At 38.2% G+C, this 22900-nt stretch overlaps 1 protein-coding gene across 1 annotated transcript; it reads right to left on the reverse strand.

Annotated features, from left to right (window-relative positions):
• Positions 1-23: 23 nt before the first annotated feature.
• LOC137297944 (uncharacterized) lies at positions 24-22900 on the reverse strand. The gene is made up of 6 exons (XM_067829946.1): positions 22772-22900; positions 4875-5231; positions 4199-4289; positions 3081-3361; positions 2492-2665; positions 24-200 (listed from the first exon to the last, which is right to left on the reverse strand). Exons 1-6 carry the CDS (start codon positions 22898-22900, stop codon positions 24-26), a joined length of 1209 nt encoding a protein of 402 aa, XP_067686047.1.

The raw sequence follows: 22900 nt of genomic DNA on the forward strand, positions 1-22900 counted from the left end.
AGCTCTACAATGAAAATGAACATTCAAACGTAGCAGAAGTTATTGTCCTTCATACCTTCAAAGGACGGCACAACGGAAATTCCGGTTTTGGGATAGCAATATCCATTGAATCCCCCGCACTTAAGGTGAATGACAGACCCTCCTTCTTCCCTGATTACTGACTCAATGATAGCTCGCCACCCCCCTGCTATCCATTCTACCTGAAAAGTAATGGTATGAAGTTGACCAATCAAGCTGTTTAATTAATAAAAGATACACACTGATAAATTTTCTTATTATTCTCTAGAAATGGAAGTTAAGCAGCGAAATGTGTTTACATCTCACAAGACATGAAGAAATGGATTTGCACATTTTACTTGATTTCACTTGAACTTGGAATCAACCTTCATTCCGTACTGAAGAAGTCACAGCCTACAGTACAGAAAACGTACATGCATTTATATTAATAGTATCTTTTCAAATATTATTATTTTTCTTTCTTTGTAATGTTTGTCATTAAATATATACATTGATAAATTCTGAAGTATTATACAGTCTCTACTTGTTAGTAATGATCTACATTTAATAACATTTGGATATCTATAAAATAAATTGGTAAATGTTTTCTTCTCAGATCTCGGTACAGCAGACAAACAAGAAGGAAATGGTACTTTCTTGCTGATATATATTAGTATAACATACAGTTTCTATAAACACATTATGCGATGAACATCGAAAACGTCATAATGCAAATCGGAACTGGATTAAAACTGTTAGAACTTAGAGAGGTACAACTAATTTGTTTTAAACAGATTGTAATAGAAACATTTGCTTGATTGAGTAGGTGATTCAAACTGTGTGTGCGTAATGATATCCTTAAGTTATTGAGACAGTCATTAAGTCATTCTTAACCAGTATTTGATAGCCTTGACTTGAGAAAATAAAAGCATGTACATTGGGAATCTAACACATTCACCATATACCATAACACTAGATGTCTTTGCCTTGTATACGCCAAAACTCTTTTACATGCATATACAAGAACATGTTCTATTACATAATGTGTAAGCCCCAGACACCAGGTCCATACAGTGGTACTGGGCTTATTTTAACATCAACTATTTTAAACAATGACATACATGAAACACTTCCTAAAGCATTTATATTTAGATACAAATGAAAACCTTCTTTACCCTATATTTTTCCACCGTTTTCAAATACTACAAATTTCATTTCATCTTTGTTTACACTTAGTTTCCATGCATCACAATAATTCTCTAATTCATCATTTGTCTTTGTAGACCACTAAAAACTTTGGAAAATAATGTGATATCGGCATGTAAAGCAAAAACAGCTGCTTAATATCGGGATGTAGTTTGATGCCATGATTGTAATTTTCATGAACTTGAGCTGCTAATTATATTATGAAGAAACTGAACAGAAAAGGACTTAAAATACAGCCGCGTCTTACTCCTGTTCCGTGTCTTACTCCTGCTCCGTGTCTTACTCCGACATCGTTAGTATTTCTTACACATACCTTTACATCTTCATAATTACTGCATAAAAGTTTATTCATTTTCCTGCTCAAACCATGCATTCGTAGAAGATTCCAAGGTTTATTTTTATTGACCGAGTTAAATGATTTCGATTTAAAAATCTATAAAAATGTTCAATTGTTTGAAAAATAAAAAAAATAAAACATTATCAACTGTTATGTATCCCTATCTCAAACCCACTTACTCTCAATTTACCTCATCCAGAATATCAGCCCACAGAATAAGTCACTTGAAATTGCATGTGTTATTGTCTTCAGGAGAGTCAAAGGTGGGGCTTAAGTTAGTGGTATTAAAATTAACTAAAGGAGAATACTCCTGGCCTTATTTTGGTTGGTTGTTTTTGCCGCACTCAGCACTGTTCTAGTTATATAATGGCGGTCTGTAAATAATCGAGTCAGGACCAGACAATCATGTGATCAACAGCATGAGCATCGATCTGGGAAATTGGGATACGGTGACATATGTCAACCAAGTCAACCCGATCCGGCTTGTTGCCTCTTATGACAAGCATGGGTTACTGAAGGTCACTTCTAACTCGGATCTTCACGGGTATAAAATATTTTGGAAATGTTTAGCAATTGAAAGAAACATTGGTATGTTTAAGCTCGTCTGGTTCTGACGGTACATTTGTCAAGTTCATCCATTTTCAAAATGTGTGATCCCGCTGCCCATTTCACTGACATATTACAGGAGGACGAGTCAACGTTTTGTGGGTACGCGAATCTGACGTCATGTAAAGTCAAAACCAAATATTACACTATCAGGCAATTTTCCTTATTCATGAATCCAGTTATGTTTATATACACGACGTACTTTAATAACACACATGGGCAATGGTTTCAGTATAACTAGTGAACGGTCACTGCCATTTCAAGCATTTGGAAAACTGGCATACATTGCTGTGCACCGTAACACACATTACGATGATTTAAAATTGCTATTTTAACCATACTCACATCTGGATCCACCAGCCACCCTGTACTTGTTAGATTGACGGTAAACTCGCCCTTGGTTCCACAGGAACTCAGTACGCCATTGTGCGTGGTGTAGCAGTCCTCAGCCTGGGCGTAATATACTTCATGGTTGGTAAACACGGCAAAGGTCTTGTCAGTGCGTACAACCGCCATGTCCTAAAACATGCAGAGGTCAGAAACATGTCCCATGTTCCGTTTACAAGCATGAGGTATCATTTACAAACATTCACATGTAAACATTAAACTTTTCAAAGAGTGAAGCCGTTGCATGAGAAACGATTCTTGCTTTGGAATGATTTGAAACTACTATGGAAGTAGCTTCTCCTTTTTTATTTATGCTTCGTAAAACATTTAAACTTATATTAACTTTCCAAACATCAGAATTAACATATTAAATATTGCTTGAATTCTTAAGTTATGATTGCTGGTTCCGCATAAATGGCTTGTTGCTTACAACAGTAAAATGGAAGCTGGTTTGATCCACACATCTAGAGCCCATTACAAAAATATCAACACAAACAGCTGTCAAAATAAGTAGGTAATCACATGTCATAATCATGCACTGAAGTACCTCAATGGCAACCCTTATCTTCATGTACCACCACTCGCCCCCAGACCCTACACAAGTGTAGCGAAGGGGTGTCTCTCCTGCGCAACCCTGGTTGGATACTGGTGGGTAAACACCGTAATTGGGCGACGGCAGAGTCATGTACTCCATAGGGTTGCTGGTGTTCATGCGGTGACAATAGATCCGGGTTCTGTACAGACCAAAGTGTGGTATACGAAGCCAGTACTCTCCATCACTGCTTAATGGGTCACATTCTTTGACTTCTGCGCATGATGTTGGGTTAGCTGGAAGTGATTTTCAATTCGTTCTTGATATACATCAATCAAGCCTGACCACTTAATTCCCATTACTCTCCTCTTACGATAAACATTGGTTGTTGAAGACCGTATCTAACCCGGGTTTGTACATATAATTATCTTACCTCACACATAAATCTTTACATCTTTATATCGAATAACGTTGAATCAAGTATGATGCACGATGTTTTGCGAATGCATATCGATGGGTGGGAGGTAACTCTAAATCTGTATTTCGTGTGTCGCCTGCAAAAAATCTAGCGATGGCTACGTAACGAATTTCCTTGCATTCTGATAAATACAATTTGACAAAACGTTTAAATGTAGTCCCTGTGAATATTAAGAATTGGAATTACAACGCACCGACGTTACCTAGACAATACCTGCGGGAAAAACAGCAATATGCACGATTCGAAACTTTTTATTCACACAAACGTGCTGAAGTATACCGATGTCCGTGCTTTAAACAGTTCAAAATTAACATTGAGGTGTGAGGTAAGATAAATATGGTGTCCACTGGTCCCTCTGGGCCTCGATGTATCCTCGATGTTTGTTTATGTTTCCTGGGCCCGGAGGGAACACAACTGTGTTTCGTAAAAGTCTTTTATGTATATATTAACGCAGAACATTATGGCCACGGATGATTGTGTAACCTGAACAATGTAAACAACACTATAATCCTTATTGCATATTTCAGCTACTGAATATGATTAGGCATGTTGCATTAAGCACTCTTTGTACTGTGCGTCTTGATAATTCGTTTGAGTTTCAGAGTACGGTATACGTAACTGCGTTAAAGAATGTGTCATGCGAAAAATGACTCACCATATCTTCTACACACGTACTTATGAGTGTCTACTGGATCACAGAAAGTGTTGACTGTGCAGTTGTGATTTGCACATGCACCAGCAACTTCCTGGAGAGACATTGATATCAAGTGTAATGCACATGTACATATTATGAAATCGTTTGTCTGAGATTAAGTTATTCAATAAGTGGAGACATAGATACACTTACTCTTATCATGTTGAGGGGCGGACATCAAACCAACATCCGGGCGGATGGGGTGCAAGCAATACGTGTTACAGTACACTAACTGTGATGCTTTATACAACAACCTGTGATAGCTAGAATAGTGCAAACAGCTGCCTGCGTAAACTCTCCTTCACTCGGAGAGTGATCTGAAACCGCCTAGAGGCCTGAAACGGCATTCGTCAAATTGGACTGAAACACCTATAAACTTCAGTTAAGACAGTTGTTTTAAATATATAACCGTTTATATGTTCGTTTCATGGTAAACTTTACACTTGATGTCAAAACACGGAGCGCCTGATCAATATTTCAGTTCAAAACGTTCAAAAGCTGGCAATTTTGCACAAAACGCTTTCCCACGAAACACCTATCAAACACCTTTGCTTAATGCACATGGATAGTCCGACGGTAAATAAATCTCCAGTAAACGTTCACACATCATTCAAAAACTGTAAAATGATTTAACTACCTGTGACCAGTGTTTGATGTCAGAGAAGACAAACCCAGCCGCTGGAACCAGATGAGTAGTGTTGAGACCTCCAGAAGACAGTGTTAGATAGTTAAGCTCACATTTCCCTGAGTTGATATGAAAGTTGATGGATTTGCACCATCTTCTCGCCAGGCACGTACGTGCGCACAGAATCTGACCCTGTGTCGACAACGATATGACGTGGGAGTTCGGTAGTCTGACGTTGCGTTCAACAAAATGATAGTTTTTGAGGTCTGTACATGTCTTTGATGAACTTGCAAGATGAAGTGTAAGAGACACCACACAAGCCACGAACAGAGGCATAGCTGCTTCACTTATCAATGCTATGTTTTTTCGCTGCAAAGACGAAGCAAATGTATGTTCTATGAGACTATATTGTTTGAATATTTCTGTTTAACTATTTACATCAAACAGTCAGTTGAGAAATATTGAATAAATGTATGAAAGTACAGTACCTGCGTAAATCCCGTCCAAAGATCACCTTCTTGAGAATACGACCAAGCACTATTACAGAATGTACTTTTTGTCCTCTTGCCAAAATCAGATCCTTACCACTACTCTACTAACAGCGTAGGGTGGCTTTGGACGGTTGATTACTCCCGTCATTTGTCAATTGGCCTGGTATTAGAAAAAGTCAATGTTAAAAGGCACCCACATATCTAACTGATGCCTCAGTACTTAGTAGTAACAAATGCACACTTGAACTTTTTCACAAAACACACACGTTATGAAATTGTCCATAATTAGGCAGCTTTGTCGCTTCTTAGTGTCAGTGAAGATCAAAGTTAGAATTGCTCTTCAGTAGTCCATGCTTGTTGTGTGAGGCGATTAATGGGATCGGGTGGTCAGGCTCGTTGACTTAACTGAGACGTAATCATATCTCAGTAGCGTAGAACCGTGCTTATGGTGTTTGCCCGGACTCGATTATTCACCGACCGCCGCCAAATAGGTGCAGTATTACTGAGTGCGGCTTTAAACGACATACCAACCAAAGGTCGTTCAGGATGAAGTAACGAGTGCGACATTGAAAGATGGTGTCGTATAGACCTTGGATGATTCATCCAAGAAATTTGGGTGTTGTTAGGTGCGCAGGATACGGGGGATTTCATGTTTAGCGAGACATGATGGGGCATGCTCTAGAGTTAGAGCTCTGGAATATTGCAATGGTATCCTAAGTTCGGCATATGAGAATTTGTTTCCAAGCCTTCAGTGCTCACTGTGAACTGAAATGCCAGTGTGAATGAATATGTGACGTCCCTAAGTTATACGGTCAGAAAACTTACGGAAGCAATAATGAAGTCAGTATTCCGAAGGACGTGGACTGTCACCGGGTGCTCGTAAGTCGAAGCGGTCGTTAGATTGCCTTTATATAAGGATAATCGTTAAGCATACATGTTTTAAACATTACTTTCTGAAGAATGACAGCTTCAAGATGTGTCCACGGTGTTTCAGCATCATTGTGCACACATGCCGATGAGTATTTTCATTTTCGATAAAATTTCAACCAAATAGCTCTATTTCCACATGTACTTGGATCTATAGCTGGTTCCATAAATCCAATCAAAGCGTCAACAAAATATAAACACTTATTTGTGTCTAGGAAAAAATACTATATGGCACTGTTCAAAGTGTGAATGGAGCGCAACTGCAAATCACAAAATTGTTGCACAATGGCCAGGCAACACCAGCGATGGTCACATTTTGAATATGTGCAACCTGAAGCTTTCATTTGAACAAGGCTTGGTGGCAGATGGATAGTTGCTAGGAAACCGTGTGTATGCACGTGCTCTATGGATGATGACTCCTATATGATAACTGGTCAAAGACAACATAACTGAGTGTCTATGCATTTTGTCATTGCCCTTTCAGAGAATGTTTGTTTACACCTTTGCTTAGGTACATCAAATGTATATTTGCTCAAGGTGTATTAGTCAGCGATCCTTGACAGTGTCAGTTGGAGTCTTAGTTTAATTTACCTGCAGATACTAACACTGAACTTTCACCATGTTTTCTGGTTGCAATGTTTCTAATTTAATGGCACCTAGTCTGGAGTCAGTGCATGGTCTGGAAACCAAACATATGTACACACCTCACCGGGAAGCATGCTTTTTCACGTGCGGTGAGACCTGTTCTTGAAACTATCGGTCAGTGTGTGTGCAGCTTTGGTCGACTTAGGTGACTGTTCGTCACCTTTTTGTACTATTAGCTTGTCTAGATAGGATGCAGCTAGATAGAATAATAGAATTTCATAGTTCCTCAAAATAGAAGTAACATATAGCTAGCTGTAACAGAGCAGCAAATTGGCAATACTAATAGATAGCATAGATAATAGAATTTAACGGTTTCACACTAAGTTTCTCGCCCAATTATAAGAGATTTACGTTAGTTCTATGTGTTTGTTGTTTGGATTATGTTATCCATTTATAGCCAAGAGAGTCACGTTTAGTTCCCCAAGTAGTATACGTCGACACATCATAACGTTTCAGTTCCACTGCGCAACAGCACCGCAATCTTAGCAACTTGATGACTGAATCCAATCCCCCCAAACCAAAGAATATGGTGTATAGACCAGTTGGTGTAGGCTATACTTACATATACAGTATGGTTCAAAATTATTGAGAATAGCTAAAACATTTCATATTATTAAACGAGAACAAATCAGATAAAACTGAATGTATTGTGAAAGTGAACTGACCTTTTCATGTTGTGTAGGTAACAATTTAATATTTTATCAAGTCTCCTTGAGCTTCACGGCACAGTCTAAGACGGGTAGGCATACTTCCTATCAGAGAGGTTAGTGTCTCGTGAGTTATGCTGTCCCAGTATCGGACCACTTCTCTCTTCATGTCTTCAATTTTTGTCAACCCCTTTTGATTCACACATTCCTTCATCATCCCCCAAATGTTCTCAATGGGATTTAAGTCAGGACTATAGGCAGGAAATGGTAATGCAGTCACATTTTTCTCCTGAAACCACTGCTTGGCATGTTTTGCGTTGTGTTTAGGATCATTATATTGCTGCAAAATCCAGTCATTTCCATAAAACACATGTGCACTTGGAAGGAGAAAGTTATCTAATATGTTAGTGTAGCGTTGACTTGTCAGATTTCCCTCAAACACACACAGCGGGGTCGTTCCTAATAAGGAGATCCCTCCCCATACATGAAACTTTGGGCTGTATTTAGGTCGTCGATACAACGGTGCTGACGCAGACTTTGTCCCTATTTTCACATTATTGGGATATACCCATATTGAGCTTTCATCAGTAAAAATCACATTTTCCCAGTCAAAGTTTTCATGTGACAAACACCACTCAACACGCCTGTCTTTATGTTCTTGTTTCATGAGAGGAGAAGGAATTCCAGTCTTTTTCTCCCATCCAAGATCAATCAAATTTCTTGTAACAGTAGAATTTGATACAACTGTTGATCCCCTTTCTATCATTTCATACCTGATGTTGGAGATGCTTGCCCTTTGCTTTTTAGACGCTAAAATTCCCAGCCGGACGCGATCTGAGAAGTCCAATTTTCTGGGTCTCCCTGCTCCTTTCTGGTGCCCAAAATCCTTTCCCTCTTTAAAATTCTTCCTAATCCTATACACAGTAGAAAGAGGAGTTCCTGTTCTCTCTGCCAATGTATTTACATCATCAATTCCTTGATTACACAACTCAAAAATCAACCTTCTTTTATCTTCAGCAGACATTGTTGACAGTGCTGAGGAAAATGACGTCTGCTACAAATTCAGGGGAGGTAGCTCTAATTGTACTATACTCAGTAGGCCAAGATGAGTTACCTCCCTTATACCATTACTTAGTTTTAAGTATCAGTGAATCAGTTGAGGTGTTAGGATAGCTCAAAGTAAGAAGAAAAATTCTCAATAATTATGAACCAGACTATATGTTGTAGTGTCCTAAGCCGTGTCTGGTAACTACAGATGTATATTCTCCGGGCACGATCTTTAGGATTTAGTGTTGAAGTCAGGTAAATCCAACTTCAGAAGGAATACTCGCCCACAGGAAGTGAAGAATACAAAACCTAAGAGCACTTTGTGCGGCGTCAGTGAACAGTTGCAATGACGTTGCATGCAGTGCTCAGAAACCTTTGTGTCCTCAAGCTGATTATGGATTATACTGATGTCAAAGGAAGATCTAGCCGCTTTATTCTATGTTCAATATGTTCTCATGAAAGTTTACTTCTGCCTTATCGAAAAACACAGTAGTAAAATCTGACGAATTCGGTACTAAACCTGTGAAAGGTTGGAATTGATTTTCAGCACCCTTTGCTTGTCATGAAAGGCGACTAACGGGATTTTCTGGCCCAGGCTCGATTATTCACAGACCAGCGTTATACAGATGAACTGTGGCTTTATGCGACATTAAGGGAAAATGACTGGGTGACTATTATTTAGTTATAATTACGAGATTTTAACTAGGTTATGGACTACTCGGAATCACAGTTAACCCACCTTCCTGGGGGTCATTCCTCTTCTAGTTATGTGCCTCAATTCCAGCAATATCAAAAACAACAAGAAAAGAAGAAACTTCAGCCCTGATAAAAAATGGGGAAGACTATTATGAACTATTTTCTGTTCATGAGCTCTATACCGCTCTTGACCAAGCCCACGATACTGCTGCAGGAGCCGATAACATACACTATCGGCTCCTAAAGCACTTACCTGAATCCTGTCTAGAAACTCTTCTTAATATTTGTGGGGAAATTTGGACATCGCGTAACTTTCCTCCCTCACAGCGTGACGCTATAGTAATACCAATACCTAAACCTGGACATGATCATACGGATCAATTTCGACCAATTTCACTAACTAGCTGCGTTTGCAAGGTCATGGAACGCATGATAAATAATCGATTTGTTTGGTACTTGGAAAGAAATAACCCTATAACCGATATACAATTGGTTTCCGTCAAAATTGAAGTACTGTCGATCACTTAGTGTGTTTGGAATCATTTGTTAAAACGCTCTAATTAATAAACAACACGCTGCTAGTTTTTTATCTTGAGAAGGCATACGATACTAATTGGAAATATGCCATTTTAAAAGATTTACGTGACTTCGGTTTGCGAGGTCGTTTGCCTCAATTTATAGCCACCTTTTTAAGTGACTGACCTTGCTGCTAAAGCAGCACTCAACAAATCTGTGACAACACTTCTTATTCCTTACACTGATCATACACCTACAATTAGATCTTATATCCGTGATCTGATGCAAAAGAAGTGGGACTCACAAGTAGGTATAAATAAATTACATGCGATAAAAACCTATATTGGTTAAACCTACTTGGGTTATCAGTCCAGATTTGAAGAGGTCATCATGCGACGATGTCGCATTGGCCACACAAGATACACGCACGAATATATACTAAAATGTGATGATCTTCCGTTCTGTATGCGTTGTGATGAAAGAATCACGGTCAAACATGCCTTGCTTGACTGTGGTGAGTACTCCATCACAAGGGACAAATATTTCAAATCACGAACTATGATGGATCTTTTTATTAATAACAGTCCTCATTTAATCATTGCATTTTAAAAAGAATTACATTTGTTAACTGTTTTGTAAATAGATATATATCTCATATGTGTAAGTTTGAAGTAGTAACTTAGATTGTTCGTGGCTGTATCTTCGAAAGGGGTTAAAGTACTGTAAAATTATTGTCCTCCTGTGAGGATATGTAAATCCAAAACATTTAAAATACATTAAGACTTTTCACTGGTTTTAATCGTAGCATATGTGTATTTTTAATTTTTGGCTAGATATGTCTAAATTGCTAGCAGCTGAAGGAATGGTGTAAATCCAGCTGGGGTCCATACAGGTAGCAAAGGTACTGTAAGTCCCCATGGTCCCTACTATGGTGATATATAGTCTGGTTCATAATTATTGAGAATTTTTCTTCTTACTTTGAGCTATCCTAACACCTCAACTGATTCACTGATACTTAAAACTAAGTAATGGTATAAGGGAGGTAACTCATCTTGGCCTACTGAGTATAGTACAATTAGAGTTACCTCCCCTGAATTTGTAGCAGACGTCATTTTCCTCAGCACTGTCAACAATGTCTGCTGAAGATAAAAGAAGGTTGATTTTTGAGTTGTGTAATCAAGGAATTGATTATGTAAATACATTGGCAGAGAGAACAGGAACTCCTCTTTCTACTGTGTATAGAATTAGGAAGCATTTTAAAGAGGGAAAGGATTTTGGGCACCAGAAAGGAGCAGGGAGACCCAGAAAATTGGACTTCTCAGATCGCGTCCGGCTGGGAATTTTAGCGTCTAAAAAGCAAAGGGCAAGCATCTCCAACATCAGGTATGAAATGCTAGAAAGGGGATCAACAGTTGTATCAAAATCTACAGTTAGAAGAAATTTGATTGATCTTGGATGGGAGAAAAAGACTGGAATTCCTTCTCCTCTCATGAAACAAGAACATAAAGACAGGCGTGTTGAGTGGTGTTTGGCACATGAAAACTTTGACTGGGAAAATGTGATTTTTACTGATGAAAGCTCAATATGGGTATATCCCAATAATGTGAAAATATGGACAAAGTCTGCGTCAGCACCGTTGTATCGACGACCTAAATACTGCCCAAAGTTTCATGTATGGGGAGGGATATCCTTATTAGGAACGACCCCGGTGTTTGTGTTTGAGGGAAATCTGACAAGTCAACGCTACACTAACATATTAGATAATTTTCTCCTTCCAAGTGCACATGTGTTTTATGGAAATGACTGGATTTTGCAGCAAGATAATTATCCTAAACACACCGCAAAACATGCCAAGCATTGGTTTCAGGAGAAAAATGTGACTGCATTACCATTTCCTGCATATAGTCCTGACTTAAATCCCATTGAGAACATTTGGGGGATGATGAAGGAATGTGTGAATCAAAAGGGGTTGACAAAAATTGAAGATATGAAGAAAGAAGTGGTCTGATACTGGGACAGCATAACTCACGAGACACTAACCTCTCTGATAGGAAGTATGCCTACCCGTCTTAAACTGTGCCGTGAAGCTCAAGGAGACTTGATAAAATATTAAATTGTTACCTACACAACATGAAAAGGTCAGTTCACTTTCACAATACATTCAATTTTATCTGATTTGTTCTCGTTTAATAATATGAAATGCTTTAGCTATTCTCAATAATTTTGAACCATACTGTACCTTGATGGTATGGTGATCTATAGCCTATTTTTATATTGTGTTGTCCCTTCTAGCTAAAATGTTTTAGATTTAATTGCTGGTTTTACATGTATGTCTGTGATATTCTAGTTATTTTACTGTCCTTCGTTGACAGGATTGTATAATCTATAGTATATTATTGTTAATCTACATATTGTTTAAGTCGCGATATGGCTGAAATATTGCCAAAGCGACTTTAAATTTTAACTCCCTTACTCCCGGGGATCAAGGAGACTTACGATATTTCTGCCTTCTACGTGAGTTCCAGGGTGATTTACGTCATCTTTTTTCACAAGTGGTTTTATCCTAAGCTAACGGATAATCGACAAATACCCTTTACAATTACAGCTACGTTAAGCTCCTGAGTGGCAGTGGCATTAATAATTTCAGTTCGTGACAACAAACTAATTTTAAAACAATGTAACTATTCAAATTTTTCAAATAATTTTAATTCTTAAACAAACATATATATGAGAACTGATAACTTCATAATAAGATCCTGTAAGGAAAATGATCGATAATCGGAATCCTTTATGAGAGAAAAATCTATACAGTCAAATAAAATGTGCTCAACTGTGGTCTTCTCATCATAAGAGACACACATGGGAGGATCTTTGCCATTGAATAAAATATTCACCGTGTGCAGCCAATTCGACAGTGTCTTAATATGATCTAATCGTGTCTTGATGTACAGCCCAAGTAGGTATAACCTAAGGACTGTGCGAAGTTTGTTTATACCTACGTGGTGATCCGCTTTGTTGGCATCAGTTCCCTGGTGTACCGTCTGACAGAATGTTTGAACTCGAAGCGAATCTACAGATTTCCCAAGAGCTGCTTTCAGAGCTGCATCAGCTTGTGTACTATCAGCAATGCCAACACGACTTGGCAACCAACAAAAGACCTGGCCAGTGAAGAATTCTGAAACAGCGAGTATTAAAGGGTGTGTCGGAGAAGAATGTGAATAGCCTGAAGACAGAAGAGAGAATCAGATAGCAAAAACGAAGAAGACAAAGTAATCAAAACGCCACGCAATTGCAAAATATTCTTCACAAGCTGTCGACATTATTCAAGACATTGGATGCAACGTCTTATATAAGTTTGAAATGTGGTCTGTGAGAGATTGGAAATAAAGTCAAGGTCACCCAAATCGACTGGTGTCTGCAAAATCCCCCAAGATAGACTGACATCCAAATATGGAGACATTGCGTGCAACCATTCATGAGATATCGTGTGAACAAAAATCGGGACGTACGGACGCTGCTAAAAACATAGGCAGGTGACAGAAGACCTTTCACCATCAGACCCAACCTATGTGCCAAATTTGGTGAAGACGGTTTTAAAGCTATGCACCGGCCGGAAAAGGGACACAAGGCCCAATTTCAGTCGAAGTCAAACTTGTTGCCATGGAAACGTAAAAAAATATTTTATTCAGAAATTCCAAAATACCAAGAGGCACAGGTTCACCACCAGACCTATCTAAGTGCAACGTTTGGTGAAGAAAGATTTAACGGTTTTCATCCTCTGCCCCGGACATGACAAATTTGCACCGACGGATAGACAGAGTCAATTTTAATACCCTCGCAAAACATGGGTACTGAGATCGCTTTGAAGACTGTTAATCATTGCCATAACAAACCACGACTGTATCGAGTTTCACATTTTGTACTGACAACAAAGTTTCTTGGCATGGGTTCCAAAGTTTAGCCCAAGGCTGCAAGTGGGCTCCTGACGACCTTCATTCCTCTGTAATTAGAAAGCGAGATGTCTACAACAGCCACTTCGGAAGAAATGGATGAAATTTCCTTTGTGCCCTAGAGGATTCTGGTAGTCACTCTTGACTAAGGATCCACAATAATAGAATAGTTATGAGAAGAATATGTAAATTATTTGCTCTTGCTTTTCAGAGCCATGGCTACACCACACAAACATCTTTGCTTCTATTCTTCAAATGAACATATATAGACATATAACATTTGTTATCTAGTCCATCATTGTATTGAAAACACAGGTTGCGTGGCACTGTAGCAAGAAATTGTTCAGCTTTATTGACAATCAGAATGACGATGTTTACATTCATGGAAGCGAAACATTCGTTGAATTATAGAATCTATGTTTCATTTCTGTAATTAGAAGATAAAACTGTACACTATTGTTACACGTTGATGCCCAAATTAAAACTAAATACAGGTAGGTATTTACGAATTAGTCCATAGGAAAACTTGGCATGAAACCATCAAGCAAAAACTATATGTCATATAATGAACAACTCCATTATAAAATTCCCCAAATTCCCAAAATAGAGTGGTAGTTCAATTTCTAAATCAATATAATACAAGAGCAGTGTTTATAATATTCACCCCTCACTAACAATAATCCAACTTTCAATATCGGGTGTAGACAGAGTATCCAAGGTACAGTGTGATCACACAATATTCTGGTCATCGTGTGTCTTGAGGTATACAGTGAGATGTGAGGCAAGGCGTAACTTCAAATATATACTTTTCGGTTAAAAGAAACGCTGTCTCTGAGGTAATTTAGTAAGTGCATATATACTTAGAATAAAAGGTTAATCGCCACCCAGCATCTTTTGCCACTATAGGTAGTCTGATTGGAAATCTTTCAGAAAAATAACAATTATCATAATAAGTTTAGAACTTTTCAGATTAAAAACAAAACCATTATTGAACTTATCTTTTACTTAAAACTGGATGTATGCGCTTTTTGAAATTAGGCATTGTGTTTTTCTCAAACAAGTTACCTTCATTTGAAAAGTGAAAATCAAAAGTGACTGTTATATGGTAACATAATTGTCATTTTCTAACAGGTGAAAGCTAAGTTTAATAGTGTTGCATAAGCAGGATGGGAATAGTTATTTAGCTTTAACAGTACTATCATTTCTGTAACAAAATTTCCTTTAACTTTCAGTACAAGTGATTATGATATCCCTAAATCAAGTACTTAATCAACCTTCTCTAAATGAGGATTGGTCTTCCCAATTATTTTAGCCTAACATTTCCACAGCATCACATCTTAGTTTTGAAATAGGCTGGTGCTTAACGTTTTGTTCTGGGTATAACTAATTCAAACATGACATCATTGCTCAATTACAGCAAAATCATCACTTTACACATTTGAAAAAAACCCATGTGTATCCATAAAGTGTTTGGTTAAACCACAGAGGGATATTGAATGTGACCATCATGAGCATCCATAACGGCTTGGCAGCTTGGCCCATATAGGAGAGGATATGCTCAACGCTGTCTTGAGGAATGTTTCGATGTTCTTGCTAAAGGGCTACGTGCGCTTCTTGTAGTGTCTGAGGTGGCGGATTACACTGGCGCAAGTGTCCATCAAAAGTATCCATAGCTGTTCAATGGGGGGAAAATATCAGGTGATCGAGAAGGCTATGGTAACACCTGAACGTTATTTTGCTGGTGGAAGTCATGACAAACACATACAACGTGATGTCGAGCATTGTCATGCTGAAACGATCAACCGTTCACGATGATGAAGTGAACAGCGTGACGATGCAAACTTTCATCTCTGTAGTGAATCCCACTCGATGTGCCTGTCACGAGCACAAGAGCTGTCCGGCCATTATGATGGATACCTACCCACACCGTGACACTTTCACCACCAAATCTGTCGACCTCTGCATACACGTTCCGCACGCCTGAGAAGAAACAGAGTACTGAGAACCGTGTCATTATCGTCCCCAGTATTGTTGTATCGGGTCCACACGTTGGAGATGAATTGCCTTGCTATGATGCCTTTTCTTGAAAACGGCCGATGCCACGTTGGATACGTTTCAGGGAATCACTACAACAGTGAGTCTAAAGCTATGTTGTTGTTCTGGGTTTCATTTTTGAAACGTTTTGTCGCTGGCAACCATTCCTCAGCAAGTTGGGATTCAGCATGGACTGATTTGTGTCAAATATTTTCCTAAAATTCAAACTATTCCAATATCATGTGTGCTTTTTTGTAGAGTGTTATCTTAGAAAACATGCTATAATGTTCTGCGCATATGTAGATGGTTTCAGTATAAGCTCATTGTGGTTCTTCCGTCTAATTGTAATTCAAATCTAATTAAAACAGCACTTCAATACATTTCAGGATGGGCTCGCTGTAAGTTGCTTGAACTGAATTTATAGGATTGTTGATAAAGGAATCCGTAGTTTGATAAATGAAGTGTAACTATACACCCTCGTGTCAACGAGGTCATGTCACTGTCTTTTGATATGAAGAATCCAAACTGGCAATAACACGTCATGGGGTAAATGAGTACCATACATGGTTAGCTTTTATCCTTTGGGGAGCTTTAGGACGTATTTGCTGATCTATTTCGCTAAGCATGTTGCGCTAGCGCTTCACTGACCAAACAGGCAAATGACTCCACTTTCGGCAGACAAGCCATATATTTACTACAGAAAAAATAACAACAACAACTATGGTGAGAATCTTTTCTAAGTATTTTAAAGGATACACTGTCAAATTATTCGTTACGGAAAACAATCATTGTAACTTTAGTGAAGTGAAGCGTTATTTTAGGAGTTCTGAGACACGGAAGCCGTGAAGTATGAAAAAGGGCCGCGTTTTCCTTACCGACGGGTACTGTATTCCGAGTTTAACTCGCCGTTACCATAACAATATACACACTATTAATGGAATTGAACGGCCTCATTGTTAGTTTGATAATCTTAAAATCTTTATGTTAACAATTTTGAAGAACATATTTTGATGATTTGGGCCCATCGTTTCCTGTATCGTATCATTGGAATAATGAACACAATATCAGACATTTTCGACAAAAATTTGGCCTGTCTTCTATATTGGAGATATGGGCACTCACTTTAGCTTCCTGTCGATGTAATAAAAGACTGATTATTTCTTAGGACTCACCTAAAATCGATGATTGAAATTCCGAGAACAGCATCCAAACAGATAACACTGGTCATATATGGAATGTAAACGATTTGATACACACCGAACTGTCGCACGCGGCGTTGTCGGAGTTCGCCAATCTAGTTACAATCCCAAGTTGTGCGTAGGATCTTTGAAAAGAGCGCCCCAATGGACATACCTCAATGGGGTTTCGCTTGAATTAATGTTCAGTCGGTAGACTGCACGGGAATCGATTTAACGGAACGTTGCATTATTGTGGCTGCGAAACAGTTCGAACTCATTACTTTAATAGTTTAATCTCAATGCATAATTATTTTGGAACACATTATTTGGTAGCTTCCCTGAAGGCTGATAGTTAGTATTATTGAGAGAAATACATTACGTATTTTTAGAGACGTGTGATGTGACAGTGTACCTTTAACTAAACACCCAGTGTAAAAGTGAGTGAGTTAATATTTATCGTTACATCGGAAATATTGCAGCCATATCATGACGAGAACAACTAATAATCACATTGTATATTAAGAAAAGTATATTTAGAAACTAAAACCGTGTTGAAGAAGAACAGTAAAACCACTTTTATATCACAAATATTCATTTAAAACTAGTAATTATATCTTAAACAGTTTAACTATAGAGGACAATACAAAATAACAATGGGACCATGGGGACCTTTGTTACCTGCATAGACCACCCAATGTAACAATAGTGTTATTTATCTATGATGACGATGTCACGTGGTTGGTCCGTCTTTTGTTCTGACTTTAGGCCACGTAAATATATTATTATTACAATAAAGTAGTGTGTGTTACTGATTAACTGACCCATGAGCAATGAACGATGTGTGTGCTCTTGAAAATGTCAATGCTAAATGGGACAATGATTAAGATGAATATAATTAATTATTTTATATTCATTTGGTTATGGACCCGTGAAGGTCCCGGAGTAGAATAGGCCTTCAGCAACCCATGCTTGCCACAAAAGGTGACTATGCTTGTCGTATAAGGCGACTAAAGGGATCGGGTGGTCAGGCTTGCTGACGTGGTTGACACATGTCATCGGTTCCCAAATGCGCAGATCGATGCTCATGTTGTTGATCACTGGATTGTCTGGTCCAGACTCGATTATTTACAGACCGACGCCATATAGCTGGAATATTGCTAAGTGCAGCGTAAAACTAAACTCACTCACTCATTTGGTTATGTCATTATGACATCAATATTTATCCCTTTTCTTACAGAAGGATCATAGTGACGCAACAGCCAACATCTTAATACGAATAACTGTAGTCATGATGTCGGCTCTTCTCCATGATGCAAGCTGATTACAAATCACACACCTGGTCAAGTTACCAACTGGATGAAAGCACATCTCTGTGAATTACATGGCTATCTCAAGCACTTGTTCGAGACCTTCGACCATCTTGTCTCAAAGAGCCAAATGATGTCGTGGAGAATACCAGAGGGAACTGTGTGTAACACACTCCCGAGACTTTAATATCGAGCCCATGCTTATGAAATAGAAACCACAAACCCTTTCCACATCCATAAACGCAGAGTCGATTGTACAGTTGTGACTATGTCATGAGTATTATCTATTTCAGCAGTATTACAGGTGTACGGTGGTTTTCACAAACAAACTGAGCCTGGACCAGGCAATCAGGTGATTGTCGCCGAGTGATATAACGACATGTGTTTATGGATCCCGATGAAATACGGATGATACCAGGTGTTTGCGAAAAGGTGAGTGTATCCTGCTCCATCGGAGACACTCGTCATACATATATAGCTGAAATATTGCTGAGGTGACGTTGAATTGAACTCACTCACTCAAATGACATTTGCTTTCATTTTTGACAAATTGTCCTGAACTTCTGAAAATATACGCGGTGAACATACGTACATATCTATTTCGAAATGCCTCATGGAACGAAGTTCCCCCTTATTTTGTCATGTTGGTGGGATACAATGTTGAAAAATTAAATGTTTGGACAGAACGTAACTCGGTCCGTTTCTGAAATACAAATATACAAATATAAGCAAATTCTTTGTAGTATTAATTCTGCTTGTCTCGTAACCGTTTTGAGATTATCGAGAAAGTCCGTCCTCGATAGAATTAAGGATTGTGGTTAATCTTTGAGACAGGAATTCTGTGGTACATTTGCTGATCTTAGATGGAATATGGATGCCAAACGGCTGATCGCGTTTAAAGTTTAGAGACGGCGTGTTATGAGTATAAAGAGAGTAAATGAAACTGTTGCCACAAATTCTTAATTGTTTGTGTCATTAAGAATATCCAAAATATAAAATGTTTCTGTATTTCAATTTCCGTCTAAACTCAAGTTTTTAAAAGCCTGAGCCATTACGAATTAACTCCCTTTGTGAAGGTGACCGTTCGCGGTTTGATTAAACATACAGTTTAAAGTTTATTGTCGTTTTTAAGATAAACTAAATCAATACATCTTTATGGTAATAAAGACGCCACACGGTGTTTTGGTTACGGGACTGTAAGACTCATGTCATGTCATGTGCTTCAGGAAATATGGAATGTACAAGGGTCATAAAGTCCCGTACATCCCTTTAGGACACCGTGTACTAATATCATTATAAGGGGGGAAATTGGTTTGAGGTCCATCTGTCCGATATGATGGGGACAGGTTTTCTCAAAAGATGGACAAACCAAACTTGGTATGTGTTTTCAAGACATAAATGCCTTGATGGAGTCCGGAAGGAAAACCATGTTACGATTCTTCACAGAGTTATGGACTTAGTCATGCGCAGTCTAAGTTATCTTAGTCTCAGTATTATTCATTACACTCCTATTATACACTGTGTCTAACAAACCCTAGTGAGAGGTCGCGTCAGGTACCCTGAGTTCTAATCCACTTTCAGCGCTATTAACTTTTGTGACTGATACCTACTAAAAGTTAATTTATGTGACATTGCACTCAACAAAACGCATCCTCATAACAATATCATGTCTCATGTCCACAGATAACGAATACTATTATCAAATGTCTGTGCTATAAGCATACCCACGCGTATTAGTAATTGTAACCTACAAATTGTTTTGCACCTTCGAATTGGGATGAAAATAATTATGAGCATGGATATTGTACTGGGAAACAGAGAAACTGTTGAAAAAGCATGAGAACCTTCTCGTATTGTAGAAAGGCGTGAGATCAAACGAACGTCCGGAAAACATCACCATGACAATGTTAAGTCAGAGGAACTACAATACAATACACGCTTTCATGCAGCTATTTTCAAACAAGTGAGGGATGGCGCTTGTGTCAGTCGTAAATAATATTGAACGTCCCATTGGCCACATATCAGCAAACACCTAATGAATAGTGTTTGACGTCACGTATTATGAAGTACTTTAGCAAGTCATCTGTAAATACTCAAACTACAAAAAATCCGTTCTCAATTTACGTTACTACAAATAGATTATTAGTATGCGTATAATCACGCAACAAAACCAGAATGACACGTGAAGTTTGGTCAGTCGCTCATTCCACAACACATTCAAACATCAAAAATAATTCTGACTTTAGCAGAGATGAGGAACAATACCCTGGTATTGTTGGAGCCCCTTGACGAGGTCTTCTGTTTTATATGAAAAAACACCTTTCGTCTCAGAAAGACAGATAGGCTGCAGATATTACAGTTTGATTGGTAAATAATTGCTTTCCATAGTTTTAGTCATCTAATGGCATTTAATGGCAATAGTTCAAACATCAAATAAAATATGTAAGTTGTTAAATGATCATTACCTGTTTAGATATTGACTTTTACTTTAGGTGGGTACATTTGAACCGTCGATAAAACCGTTTCCATATTTGGTCCTTCGTTAACAGGGCCAAAATATGATGTGCAGTATTGCGTTTCTTGTTCACCGTGGATACCAGTATAATTGTGGGTTCAAATCCAAATCATGTTTTAGGTTTTTCAGCATCTTATAGATGTTTGTGTGTTCATTTCAACGGATCCACATCGCAGACAGGCAGTAACTTGTCATCCTGACGCCCTTTGTCATACTGTTAGGCAGCACATCCTTTCTTGTTTGTGCCGTATATTAAATCCCTTAACGTTAATTGTCTGAAGACACTCGACTTGTTAAAAGTTGTTTCCAAATGGGGAGGCGATCAAACCACCCTACTTCACCCTTCCCTCCACCCTACAGATCACTCATTCGCTCCTAACTTAACTACGGTTCCATTGTATATGGCGGAGCCTGTAAAAGCAGCCTGAAACTGTTAAATTCTGTCCATCATCAAGGTCTAAAATTATGTCTTGGATAATCTTGTCCTGTTGACAGTCTCTACGTCGAGGCAGATGAGGCATCTCTCACTCAGGGACGTATATAATTATCTTTACAATATGCTACAAAACTAAACTCTAACAAATCTAACCCTACATTTAATTGTCTTTGATACATATTTCAAATCCCGAACAATGAATAATCGTTTTTATAATATACGTTCTCATTTAATCATAGCATTTTTAAAGAATTAGAGTTGTTAAATGACTTGTAGATAGATAAATCTACTTTACAACGTGCCACATTTTGAATCGTAGAATATGTCTTCTTAATATATGGCTAGATTTCCTCAATTACTAACGGCTGAAGGGATGATGTACGAAGCAAATTGTACTGTAAGTCCCCATGGTCCCTAGTGTGGTATCCACCTTCAGTTGTTGGTGATACATAGCCCGTATTATATATTGTCTTGTCCAAATAGTGATATTAGTTTTAACCCTTTTTTGTGTGTGAACGCAACGTTTCATTACTACATTTTTCCTTATCTGTGTCGGATATTTTTCGGCGGATAATTGAAAATGATATTATTCTGTAGCACATCATACGTTCAATATATGGAATAATATCAAATCATCAGTCGAAATAGTGAGTGAGTGAGTTATAATTTAACGTCACATCGGCACTATTTCAGCCAGACGAGAACAATCATGAGTATAAAGAATATGCATAGGTTATAAAACCAGTACGGAAAAAACAACCAGAGTATCACAATTCGAATTTAAAACTAGCATATGAAGTTAAAACTAACTAAAACATTTGGACTATACATATTGTGAAAATAGGCTATAGATCACCAACAAGTGAAGGTAAATCACCATACTAGAGACCAAGGGGACTTACAGTACCTTTGCTACCTGCATGGACCCTAGCTGGATTTACATCATCCCCTCAGTCGCTGGTAATTGTAGGAAAAGCTAGCCGAAATTTAAAATGAGAAAAATACTATGTTTATAAATTGGTCAGTTTAAATTTCACTTTGAAAGTTTTGGAACTTACATACCCTCTCAGGTGGACACAAATTTTACGATACTTTAACCCCCTTTGAGGGTTCAGCCACGAACAATCGCGGTTGACAATTCATACCACCACGGTTAAAATATCAGCTTTCTATTTACAAAACATATTATTCAAAATTTATCTAATAATTCTATTTCCTTTAAAAATTCAATGATTAAATGATAATTAACATTAAAAAGATTCGTCATTGTTTTGACATTAAAATATTTATCCCTTGTGATGGCAAAATCAATACAGTCAAGCAAGACCGTGCTTGACCGTGATTCCTTCATCACAAGGGATTCAAAAAGGAGGATCCTCACCTTTAAGTATGTATTCGTGAATGTATTTAGTATGGCCAATGCGACATCGTCGCACAGCGACCTCCTCAAATCTGGACTGGCATCCCAAGTAGGTGTAACCAATATAGGGTTTTATTTCATGTCATTTATTAATACCCACTTGGGTGTCCCACTTCTTCTGCATCACATCACGGATGTACGATCTACTTGTAGCTTTACAGTCTGAGTATGGAATGAGAAGTGGTGTGACAGATTTGTTGAGTGCTGCCTGGGCAGCAAGATCTGCCAT

This window comes from Haliotis asinina, chromosome 10 (genome assembly GCF_037392515.1).
Source record: "Haliotis asinina isolate JCU_RB_2024 chromosome 10, JCU_Hal_asi_v2, whole genome shotgun sequence".
NCBI lineage: Eukaryota > Metazoa > Mollusca > Gastropoda > Lepetellida > Haliotidae > Haliotis > Haliotis asinina.